Source organism: Vitis riparia, chromosome 19 (genome assembly GCF_004353265.1).
Source record: "Vitis riparia cultivar Riparia Gloire de Montpellier isolate 1030 chromosome 19, EGFV_Vit.rip_1.0, whole genome shotgun sequence".
Classification (NCBI taxonomy): domain Eukaryota; kingdom Viridiplantae; phylum Streptophyta; class Magnoliopsida; order Vitales; family Vitaceae; genus Vitis; species Vitis riparia.
Window position 1 is genome coordinate 6,560,248 of NC_048449.1, and position 13,337 is coordinate 6,573,584.

Here is a 13,337-nt window from a genome sequence, read left to right on the forward strand (position 1 = left end):
AAAACTTAGTCTTGTAAATAAAATAAAATAAAAACTCTCCAATTGTTGTCAAAAGAGAATTAAAATAAAATATTCTCTTTTTGACAAATTTCTAAAAGGAATTAATATATCAGTTGAAGTCAAAAGAGAATAAAAAATAAACAAATAGATATTTTCTTGTTAACAAATTTCCTTAATGAGGAAAACAAGTTGCTAAAATAAAATAATCAATTTTTTTGAATTAAACAACTAAATCTTGTGGAATTTCAAAATTTAATTTCATAATTTCACTTATAAATAGGGGTGACTTCCCTCAATAAGAGGAACTTCTTAAGATTGACAAAAACGACTCTACACAGGAAAATAGACTTTATAAAGAAGAAAAATTTCTTTGCAAGTTCACAAAACGACAGAAATACTACACACGCGATCTTCGTTTTTTAACAAGTTCATGCGAGAACAAGTCATGTGTGACCCTTGGTTGATCTCTAAAATTAAGGAGACATTTTATCGTTGTCTTCCAAATTGTAATCCAGGTGAAAGAATTAGAATAATATATTCTTTTATAAAAGAACATTACCACAAAGCCCCATAATTTATTAATTTTAATAAAAAAAAATTATTTCTTATTATTTCTCCTATTGTTTTGCTTATAATTAACTTTCACGAAATTTGTGTGTACACATATAAATAAAAGTTTGTCAAATCTTTAATTAAAGCCAAGGCTAATACTAAAAGCAGCAATAGATTAGGTTTTGAAGGTAGACATAACAAATGGAGAAAGGTCATAAGTTTTAAAGAAGATAAAGAAAAGTGAGAGGAGTGGGGAGAAGTTGAGGGGTGATAAAAATTGAAGAAAATAAGAGTAGAAATTAAGATACTGCTTAAAACTAAGGCCATGAGCTAAGAGTATAAACTTTAGCCTATGGATCTAAAATTTCAAACCTTAAACTTTCCTTTTTATCTCAAATATTACATTCCATATATATATCAAGATTTTGTGTAAAATTGAATTGAATATTGAATATTGAATATCACAAGTTCCAATTTTATTGTTATCAATTTATTAATGCTTTTAAAAACAATTTCTAAAATTTTCTAGTAAAGCTAGAAAACGAAAAAGGAGAGACTAAAATCTGTCAATGTGAAATTTATTACTTAAGGGGCCTCTTTAATCTTCCATGTACAAATACTACTAGAAGAGAAATTTTTTTTTATTATCATAGATATGACAGATACCACCCTAGTTCACCCTTAATGAAAAAAATGATATATAAATGTAAAAAAGAAAAAAATATCAAAACAAGGAAAAAGGGTTTAATATCCCTTGAGATGATCATTATCACACAAGAGGGGAGGAAAAAAAAAAAAAGAGAAACAAAAGTAAGATAAATTGAAATAAGGATAGATTTCATCCCTATTAAAAATTATCAAATTTATTCCCTTAGAAAAGTATATTAAAAGATCGATAGATGAATCAATTTATCAAAGAATCTAAGAATTTTATACAAACCATTAAAAGCATTAATAGTAGGAAATTTTAAAAAAATTTAGCTTCTATAAATTTGAAGAGATATCTCCCTTTCACCTCCCACCATTATTCATTATTCATGTACATCACAATCTTCTCATAGTACATGATTGGATGAACAGGGAAAGGAGAGTGAAAATGTATATTATAACCTACATATATCTTAAGGTCTTGATTTTAGTTAAGACCCCAAATCACACTTCCGCGTTCTCTTTTAAGGTTTAAATTACTTTGAGAGCACTACACACTATAATTTTGCCTGTTAGCAAAAGGAGAGTAGCGAATAATGATTTGAAGATCTTGCCACTTTAGAAAAGTGATTTAAAGCCTTCAATTTTATATATATAATATATGGTTTTTTGTGGATGATCCATCTAAATGATTTACAATTGGTTTTCTCAACAAGAGAATATTGACAATCACAACAAAGATAAAATTTATAAATATGTACTTTGATATTTTAGCTAATCATATAATATTCAACTTATATTTAGTATTAATCCCAATAGAGGAATATCACTTTGTATAATATGAATAAGTAAAGGTTAATGAGGTTTTGTCCAATAATGTTCAACTTTCTTATGTTACGATACATATATATATATATGTAAAAATTATAATAACACGTTTTTCAATTAATGTGATTTTAATTTAGCTCAAGGAAAGGATTATGATTGTTTTATAATTGATGTATTCACTAACTAATTTCTTGTTATAATTAAATTTTTAATGATGTGGGTTTAAATATTGTCATGACATACAAGTAACTTTTATGAATTAAATTCTTATCAACGATGAATTTTATTATTAGTACTAGTTACTTGTATGGAATCTTTAAGGGATTTAGATTACGATCTAGGAGATCCTAAACTCATAAAGCTTACTTCTAAAAACACGGACAAAGAAAAGACTTTTTATGAAAAATGAAGTGTTCTAATTACATGAATCTAAGGATAATGAAAGGCATAAATACTCCTACAATTCATGGAGTAGTCCTAGATCATATTAAGCCAGTAGAAGAACAGTTCTTTGGAACTTCTAAATCCCTTGCAAGTACCTTGACCATTAGAATGAGAACAATAAAATATGATGGTATAGTCAAGGATGAAAATATCGGTAATCACGGATATATCGGTACTTCGATTTTACGGATATATCGGAGATATTTTTGGATATATCGGAGATATATCGGTGGATACTTAAAATTGTTAAAAATTCATGAAAATGTAAGGAAAATCTCATAATAATATAATTAGAAGTATAATAGACATTTTAAAGTTATTTTATTGAAAATTTTGATATATGTATAACATGATTTATCATATAATAATATCGTATGCATCGATAAAAATATGAATTTTATAAGTGTACATTTATTATTAAATTACATATAATATTATGATATTTGATTATAATATGTCTAATTTTAAAATATATATTAATATTAAAATATGATCCATTTAATTCAATTGTATTAAACAATATAAAATAAATTATGATATATATATATAATTTTTTAATATTTAATTAATGATATTAAAAACATTATGAATAAAATTATATAATTTTTATATTTTTAGTAATTAATTAAAAGAAAATTTTGCATTTAATTATAAAATAATTATAATTAATTTGCTCTTTAAAATATTCTTTTAACATTTTCTTTATATAATGACTTTAAGTATATATATCTATAATGCATTTTATATTACAAGGGCGAGTTAGCCCAGTTGGTAAGAGGACTGAACCCCAAACCGAAAGGTTTGGGGTTCAAATCACCTCGGATGCAATTTCAAATCAAAGGGGGGGCACTGTAGTGATGTGCACGGGCATATCCTAAAAATGAGTGATACAACCTCTTAATTGAAGGAAATAGTACAACATTTATTGAAGGTCTCCTTATTCATTTTACAATGACTTTTCTTCTCTAATAATTTGATCTTATACATTATATATCACAAATATATTAAAAAGAAGTGAACTAATTGTCATATGTATTCAACAGAAAGAGGCTCAAAGTTAAAAAAAGCAATATGGTTAAGAATTCGTTGGACAATGAATCTAGAAAACACTTTTAATCTTTTTAACACTTGAAATTTTTTATCATTAAGGTGTTAGAAATGCTAAAAATGTTTCCTAGAATCACTCCTAAACGCACTCTAAATTTCATTATTGTAGGTCAAGTACAAATAGACGAGGGTAAAATAATAATAATAATAATAATAATAATAATCGAGTTATAATAATGCATCACACAATGATAGAAAAAAAAAACCCAATATTTATTATCTTGTAAATCTATTTAATTTGCATTTTATCAAACTCTTAGTGGATTGATGCTAATGGAAGCATTCGTATAATGAATTCAATGTAATAATCACTTAAAAGCAAAACTTTAAGTAAAGAAGAACGAACAATGGAAGAAAGGTGGATTGTGGTGCCATTAGCACTCTACATTTAACTTTAGATATTGGTTTCATTTGGATTTAGTATATACAATTTATATATATATCTCACTATTATGAATTAAAGTTTGAAAATAGTAATATTCCTCTATTATATAATTATTGTTTCTAGAAGTAATTTTTTCTATTCTAAAAAAAGAAATTGTAAATTCAAATATTAACATCTTTATAAAGGCATAATCAATTTTTTTAAAAAAATAATCATGGTTAATAAATTTTATTTAAAATAAAGGAAGTATAATTCAGCTAAGTTTTAGCATAACAATTTTGATTTATTCAAAAATTATTTGATTTAGTTTTTTTAATTATAAATCATTCTTAAAATTTATTAAATTTATTGAAGATTATGACTATTAAAAAAATTGAAAAGAATAGAATCATGTCTCATTTTAGATTTTGGTCTATTATTATCTAATAGTTATTAAGTCTATTTTTTATTTCAAATTATTTTTAAAAATTACTAGCTAGATTCATTAATAAATTTTGATTAATTTAAAGTTTATTTATCAAATGAGAAAATTCATAAAAATATAATTATGTTTAGAGGATTAACATAGTTATTCTTTTTGGTCTAGAAATTCTTTTTGGTCTATGAATTTCTAATGGTGACTATTAAGTTATTTTTTAAGTTGTATTTTTTTAATTAATAGATTTATTAAGGAATCCGTTGCATTAATTCTTACTTACTTAATTTGAAGTCTATTTGTGTAGTAAGAAAATTAAAAATATATAATTTCAAAGAAATATCTATATTTTAGATCAATTTTTGCTTATAAATTTATGATATTAATTGGGTTTAGCATTCAATTTTCGAAATTGTCTTTTAAAATCATTAATCTCTTATTAAAAATAAATAAAATTAAGGGTGCATAAGGTGCAGACAACCATGTCTAACCCATTTAACGTTTTTTTATAATATTTATAATACATATTATTCTATATAATAATATTCATTTTCTTTTTCAAAATTTAAGAAAAAAATATGAAATTATATTATATTATATATTTTTCACTTTTAAAAAAATATATATATATATATAAATTTATGTTTATATATTAAAATTTTGTCCTATTTATTATTTAAATTTCATATAAATGCATTAAAAAAGTTTTTCTTTTTTGAAAAATATTATAGATAGATTTTGAATTATATACCCGACCTACCCAAACTCAACCCATCAACTCAAGGCTAACTTAAACAACACGAACTTAGAAAATAAAATATTTTTAAATAACATTTTTAATTGTTTTCAATTATTTTCACTTTCCTTTAAGACTATTTAAAAATTAATTATACAAAGATGTAAAATGATTGAAAATAAACTACTACACATAAAAATTATTTTTTAAAACATATTTAAAAATAAGTTAAAAACAACCCACCTATGTCGTAGTCCCATATGTCCCACATCTATGTTGTAACCCTATATGCCCCGCAACTCGTCATATATATATATATATACACCTACATCCAATTGTTCATTTTTTTATATCGAGAAGTGTGCCGTATACCTAGTATTTTGCTTCTATATTATCGAATACCTATAATCTAAGTTATTGTCTCTCTCAAAATCCTTTTTTTTTCTTTTATTTATCTATTAAAAATTGTTTTATCTTGATTGGCTAATTAACTTGTGGAATTTGATTTTGATTTGGATTATATAACTTGCAATTAGTAAATCGGTTGTAATCATCATTCATGATAATTGGTAAAAAAAAATGATTCATGTAATTTTTATTATGTTTTAATATTATGGTGAATATCATTCGGTCCCCTCTCTCTAGAAAATTATTCGTGTCACCATTTTCAAATTTGTAGAAAAAATAGATATTATTTTAATAATTATCGTGTTAAAAACAAAGAAAAAAGAATCGTGTTATTGAAAAATAAAATATTTTAATCATTTCCCTCCTAGAAATTCTCTTCCGTGATTTATGGCTATGGAAATGGTCAAAACGCCCAACAATACATGGAATATGTTTGAAAGTGTTCCATTTGAAGTATTTTTACTAGAAATATTTTATTTAATTTTTTTTTTGGAAAATTAATCAGTGTTTTTATGTGAAACATTATAAATGATTTTTTAGATTTTTAAAAGTATTTTCTAAAATTTGTGAAATATTAAAAAAAAAAAAAACATATTTTATGTTAAAAGCTTTTTCTAAAATTACTACTAAATGAACTCTTAAAATAATTTGACCTAGAATAAGTTCCTATTTACTAATTAAACAATTTTTTAATAATAAATAGTTTAGGTAAAAATATTATTTTTTTGTTGATTAAATAATAAAAAAATATATGTTAAAATATTTAATGCTATGTTTAATTCAAGGAAAGTAGTAAAAAGAAAAGAAAAAAAAAACATATGAAAAAAAATAATTTTCTCATATTTGATTTATCCTAAAAAAATTATTAAAATTAATTATAAATTTATATATTTTTAAATTATTTAATTTTATATAAAAGTAAAAAATAAAATAAAATATATAAACATTTTATTAATTTTAAATTTCTTTTTATTTTCCTTTTTTCTATTTTCCCAAATTTACATGTTATGCCATCTTTTAAAAATGGATTAATGTTCGTAATCTCCCGCAAAGATAAAATTGCATAAAATCAACGATAGCCAAGTTTAACAATATGCAGCGTGTTGACCACGCCCATAGAAGTCGCGTGAAGCTTCAATAGCGTGAAAAGCTTTCCCTCTACCTTGGCGGTTCGAATGCCATTCCAAAGAAGCCACAGGTCCAAACAACAATGGCTTCCTCCTCCTCGTCCTCGTCCTCCTCCTCCTCTTCTTCTTCTTCTTCTTCTTCTTCATTATTATGAAACAAAGGCCAGTTCCATTGTAGCCCCATAGCCCTCAAACATCTACGTGATGTGAGCAATCTCTGAGGACAACAGTTATGGCGGTAGAGTTTGTTCATGGACCCAACTTTTGCTTCTCTTCAACACCTTCAAGAGTACTTTCCATCCCTTTTTAACTATTATCTTCCTGCGGTTTTTATTTTTTGGGATGTTTGGAATTCAAAGTGGGTTTTGGGTTGGTTTGTTTTGTAAAGCAGGGGATTGTTTTGTCAGTAAAGTTTGTTCTTTTATTTGTATTCACTGGGTTTTAGTGCTGCTTAGTGTGTTTTTGTTGTTTTGATGTGGGCTTTCATTATTTGAATCTCTTGTGATGATTTGAAGGACATGCTATCTGAGTTATGTATATTATGGGAATTTTTTTCTGAAATTGATTTATTTTTAGTGTTGCTCCTTTATGATTATCCAGATTTCTAGGTCATTTTCGTAGAGATTTTGTTGTGATGTTCTTTGGCTTCTGATTGTGCATCCTTTCTCTTAGGAAGAGGGACATTTTGATGAACAATTCTCAGGTCAAGAGGCAGAGGCTGAATCATGATGACACAGATAGGATTAATAGTTTACCTGATGGTGTTCTCATCCACATGCTCTCCTTTCTTCCAACTGCTGACGCTGTTCGCACGTGCATACTATCGAAAAGATGGGAATTCCTCTGGACTTATCTCAGAAACATTAACTTTGATGATAGGTTGTACTTAGGCGAAGTGAATATGTGGAACCCGCAACCAGGATTAACTCGATTCTTGGATGGAATAGGAGATGAACTAGTTTCCCAATTCATGTTTGATATGAAAAAGCTCCGTCTTTCATTTCGAGTCTTCTTTGATGCCATTCGTGTCCATAATTGGCTGGTGTCTGCAATCTTGCGTAAGGTTCTAGATGTTGATCTCTGCCTGTTTGTAGGAGAGCCTTTTATTCTGCCCCAAATGGTTTTTGTTTCTACATCCCTTACAGTTCTGAAAATAGAAATGAATTCAGTCCTTCAGCTCCCTCGAGACATTTCTCTTCCATGCCTCAAAACATTGTGCCTATCTCTTGTCACTTTTTCAGGCACAAAATTAACCCAAAAACTGTTCTCTAGCTGTCCAGTACTGGAGGACCTAGCTTTAGTGGATTGTGAATGGCTTTTTATAAGGAGTGTCACAATTTCTATTCCAACTCTAAAGACCCTGAAGATGGATGAACTACCATGCTTTGGATCGACAGATAGCATAAATGATTGTCAAATCAAGATCTATGGTGAAAATCTTGTATCCCTCAAGTACAATGGCAGTCTGTCAAATGACATTTTTCTGTATAACATATCTTCTCTAGTTGTTGCATATATCGACATTCCGAATCTGTATAAAATGGATAGAGAAATTGCTCGCCGTGGAGCTAAGTTACTTAGAGGTCTTGGGAATGCCCAATATGTGAGAATGTCGAATGGAGCCATTGAGGTGCAGTTTCTTCACTTTATAGACATTGAATTCTTCTCTTTTGATGTTTATATTTGTACTATGTCATATTAAGCTGTGTTTTGTTTTTTCCCTATGCAGTCTGTCTTCCTTGCAGAAAACTTCCTGGATCATCTTCCTATATTTCGAAAGTTGGTTCATTTAAAGCTGAATATGGTGATTGGAGCTTGTACAATTGGAGCACTAATGGACTTGTTCCAAAGATCACCAAATTTAGAATCTATTATTTTTTCCAAGGTATATTCCTTAGTGCATACAATTCATTTATCGTGTTCTTGACGGGTATATTTGAATCGACTTTGTATGCTTTTCAGGGAATTGATGATGACCTGGACATTCGTGACGATGTTTGGAAGTTGAAATATGCACCAGAATGTCTCTTTTCACACCTCAAGACTATTGACCTCCACTGGTTCCGTGGGATCAAAACAGAGATAAATTTACTCAAGCTTGTTCTGAAATTTGCACCTGTATTGGAGAGGATAAATATCCACTGTTCTAAGATTTTGTTACAGGATATGAACAAGCGAAATGAGATTTTCAAACAGTTGCTGATGCTTGAGGATGGTCCTAGAGTTTGTACCATCGTATTTTTATGAGGTAGGAACTACTTTCCCGAGTATTAAATTCCTTTTTTATCACTTTAATTTATTTGCTTACATATGTTTATTAACTTTATTTACCTGAGTTTCTCTTGGAAGTGTCATAAGACCCATGTTATGCTTGTATTTTTTGTGGTAGCACATCATGATTACATTTTAGATGAAAGAAATGAAGAAATTTTCCATTTAAACCCTCCAAACATGTATGCCGGAAACCAGAAAACCCAGTTAGAAATAAACTGAAACAACATAATAGGAAAGAATGCAGGCAAGAACGGTGTAATTAATATAGAAAAATGTTCCATATACAGGGAATGGAAGTTCTTCTCACACAGAAGAAGAGAAATAGATGCACTTGTGGAGTTTAAACTCTCTATGAAGGATCCTGGTATAGATGCTTTATGGTTACCTCTCTTAAAGCTAGTTTGGGGCAGGAATTGACCCGCAAAGAGTTGGAAAACACAAGCAACAAAGCAAGATGGACTAGAAATCTAGAACACGACACCTTATAGCCTCATGCCAAACTTTTTATTAAGGCATGCATTGAGTTAGAATTAGCTTGTCAAACATTTTATGAAGGCATGCCCTTACATGGTATTCCCTGGTCATAAGTATAAATCCAAGTACATCGTTGACATCAAATATAAAATTGCTTGTTAGAGAGTCAGGACTCAGTCAAGATTATATTTCTTGTTGATCTAATGCTCCACATTTGTTGTATTTGTTGTCAAAAACTTAAGAAGCTTGTATCCTGCAACAGTTCCATTGACCTTGAAGGTACCATATATCCTGTTAGTTTAGTATTCCTAGCTAAGGTTCTGGAACTCTTCCATTGCAAATCTTTGTAAATAGCATGGAAAGGAGTTTCCCTGATTTATTCAAAATCATAGGTTCTCAGGAGGCTATGGTCCACTGGACCTTGAGAATTTATGTCTTTGACTCGGGAAAAAAAAAACAAAAGAAAAAAAAAATGGCCCCGTAGAGAATGAAGTTGAAGATCCTTAATAATCTGCACTTTGGTGAATAGCCCTTGCAAAATCAGTGGTACACTTACTCTTTGTAAGTAAACTATTTTGGTCGACAATCACCAGATTCACAACTTGCTTGTCATGAGGCATCTGACCAGAACCGAATTCAACTTTGAACCTGTGTAGATTAGTGCATTCTCTATGCAACAAATCCTCAAACCTAGGGGAAAAAATCTTGGTTTTATTTCTTTTTCATCTTAATCTACCTAAAGCTATTTTTCCTTCTAATTTGAGATGGTATAGAGTTGTGTTTTATTCTTGAAAAAATTATGACAGATCAGTGAAATCATTAATTGATCATTGCAAGGAACGTCTATTTTTGCTGAAAAGGTTGGCAATTGTTTACCATAATTATCAACTAGGGAAGATTTTAGTTGGAGGTGAAGGAGCAGTTTTCAATTTGAAGTGGTCCTTTGGCTAGCAGTTTTAGAAAACTTCATTCTTATGATCAAAGCTGCTTTTCCGTGGACCTCATGGCTAGAAAAGTCTTATTTTTTCTAAAATTTATTGATGTCAATAGTGTGCCTTATTGGGATCTTATTTTGTGTAATGCAGCAGCCTCGCACAAAAATCTTGTTTTTCTACAGAAATCGTGTATTTTGCTTATAGCCCCTCCTTGGCTGTGGGTTCTAAGGATCAAGAGCAATAAAGTGATGATCAGCCAGCTCTTGTATCTGCTGGTGCAATTCATGAAGTTTGTCATTTTTGGCTAAAGCTGAAGGTCTCGAAGAGGATGCAGCTGAGAATTTGCCTGGATTAAAGCTTATGACTGCTGTGATTCATTGTTGTATAGATCTGAATGGTCAAAATGGGAAAACTATGTATCTAAACTCATGACATTGCTCTTTGTTATTCTTCATGGCTTCTCTATAGTTCAGGAAAAAAAATGTTCTTTATTGGTTAGCCTCTGCTGGATTAATGATCTTAAACTGCCTGATGAGAGACCATAATTTGACTGAATGTTTAAAAAAGCCGGTTACGATGAATGTCTGTAATATGATCAAGTGTATAGTAGGTGGGAGAGAACATTTTTCTTTGATAATGAAGACACTGCATGGGCAATGCAGTTGAATTGAGATGAAGAAACTACTGAGCCTTGGAGATGAACTGATGGCCAGCCTGCTAACATTTTGGGCCCTGCTAGTAAAACCAAAGCCCAATGGGAAGCCCACTTTTTCTTTTTCTTTCTTCCTGTTTTTTTTCTTTTGACTGTTTGTGGAGTAGGGCCTTTTAGGCAACATAATGAATTAGGCTAAACATAATTTAGAGCTTTGAGCAAAAATAATATATATATAATATATATATATATATATATATATATATATATATATATATATATATATATATATATATCTTTTTAAAACTCCACAAATTAAGGTAGTGTTTGATTTTTGACTAAATAAAAAGGTCAAAATATTTAGTATTTTTTATTGAGTTGAAGTAATCTATTAATATCAACTAATATAATTAAAATGAATTTATTATCATTAAGTTTATAGGTTTGGTTTAGTTATATTAATCGATATCAATAAGTTATTTTAAGTTGAATAGAAAATACGGTTTTTCTATTCAGTCAAAAACAAACATCATCTAAATCTTCTACCAAAATAATCTTCAAACTAATGCATCTCAACAATTTAGGAATCCATGTGACCTTTGATATTTTTTTATTTTTTTCCATTACAAGATTGTAGTTAGTAATTATGATTTTAAATCTTTTTTAAAAATGAAACAATAGATGGTAACTATGGTTTTAAATTTAAATTTAAAGTCATAATTACCCGGTTTTGTGACTCAATAACAAACAATAGTTTAAGAATTATTTAGGAAATGATATAATTCATGGAATTTTCTTTTACTTAAATTGTTTTTGCTCAAAACTCTAGAATTTATACCATATAGTATAAAATTGGAAAATCAATATGCACCCTTTTAAATTGTATGGTAACTCTTTCACAAAAACTAAAATGGGTAACAATCAATGTGATGATATTAGGTCAACTTTATGGCTATGTTTGGATCTTATGAGGGAAAATGTGAGAAAAAAAAAAAAGAAAGGAAAAAGTAGAAAAAAAATGAAAAGAGTAGGAAAAAAAAAAATTTAAAATCAATAAATTATTGTATATACTACTTCCAATTCATTTAACTTATTTTTTCTTTTTTACGTAAAGATAAAATAATTTAAAAATGTATAAATTTTTATCTAATTTTAATTATATTTGAAACTAAATATGAAAAAATTATTTTCCTTAACATTTTTTTTTCTTTTCTTAGTATTTTCTGGAACCAAACATATTCTATATATATATACGCCGATAAAAGTGTATAATAATATGATTATGTAAAAGAAGCTTCTACTATTATTTATTATTTATTTTTAAAACACTTCATTTAAAAAAGTTAAGCTAAAGAATAAATAATAAAAAAATAAATTAAGTAAGGGATTAAAATTAATATAATAAATTTTTTAAAAATATATATTAAACCTTAAAATTTATTTTTAAAAATGCAGATAATAAATTCATGATAAATTTAAAGAAAAAAAATTAAGTGCAGGAAAGAAAAGGGGAGTATAAGTATAAACAAATAGGGTAAAGAATCACATATAAAAAATATGTAGAAAAAAAGAAAAAAAATTAAACAAAATACAAGAATTAGTAAAGTGATTTTTATTTTTTATTTTGTATTTTGTGGTGGAAATCAATATTTTGTTTTTAATTTTGATGGTTATTTTTTATTTTTTTATTTTATTGTGAAGAGTTGTCGGCCAGCACAAGAAATGAAAAAGGATAATGATAATAAATTAGATATTCTATAAAGTAAATTTCAATTTTTTTAATTAATTGATTAAAAAGAATGAAATAATCACTATATTCCTGAATTTAATATTTTTCATATTTTTACTTGAAAAATAATCTATTTTTAACATAAATATCTTTAATTATTTCAAATATTTACATATAAGTTTTTTTTATAAAAAAAAATGTTATTTTTATTATGAAGATATTTTTATTAAAATATGACTAAAAAAGATGAAAGGTTACTATCCGTTTCATCATATTTTTTAAAAATTATTTTTTAGTCTTTAATTTAAAAATTATTTTTAAAAACAAGTTTAAAGGAGTACGAGTCCTTTTTTTTTAAAAAAAAAAAATAGATTAAAAATAATTTTTACTTGTTTTTTAAAAATTATTATATATTTTATTTTATTTTTTAAAATTGTTTAGAGATCAACTACCAAATAATGTTAGAAATTTTAAAGATAGTTTTTTTTTTTATGCAGACTTTTTAGATTTGTTTTTCAACGAGCTTTTTAATGTAATAATTTTTTTTTTCTATAGATGAAAAAATTAAAGAAAATTTTTGTTGTAGGATGTCAAATTTGGTAAAAATAGAGCTATGACTTATG

The 13,337-nt window shown here is 27.2% G+C and overlaps 1 protein-coding gene across 4 annotated transcripts; it reads left to right on the forward strand.

Annotated features, from left to right (window-relative positions):
* The first annotated feature begins 6,742 nt into the window (after positions 1-6,742).
* Positions 6,743-11,014, forward strand: LOC117909360 (F-box/LRR-repeat protein At4g14103-like). 4 transcript variants are annotated; one of them, XM_034823378.1, is made up of 6 exons: positions 6,743-6,939; positions 7,327-8,080; positions 8,156-8,280; positions 8,380-8,535; positions 8,613-8,898; positions 10,484-11,014. In XM_034823378.1, exons 1-5 carry the CDS (start codon positions 6,883-6,885, stop codon positions 8,895-8,897), a joined length of 1,377 nt encoding a protein of 458 aa, XP_034679269.1. In that variant the 5' UTR covers positions 6,743-6,882; the 3' UTR covers position 8,898; positions 10,484-11,014. The 4 variants fall into 4 exon arrangements, with proteins under 4 accessions (XP_034679269.1, XP_034679268.1, XP_034679266.1 ...); XM_034823377.1 differs by having other exon boundaries at positions 7,323-8,280; XM_034823375.1 differs by having other exon boundaries at positions 7,327-8,280.
* Positions 11,015-13,337: the final 2,323 nt, after the last annotated feature.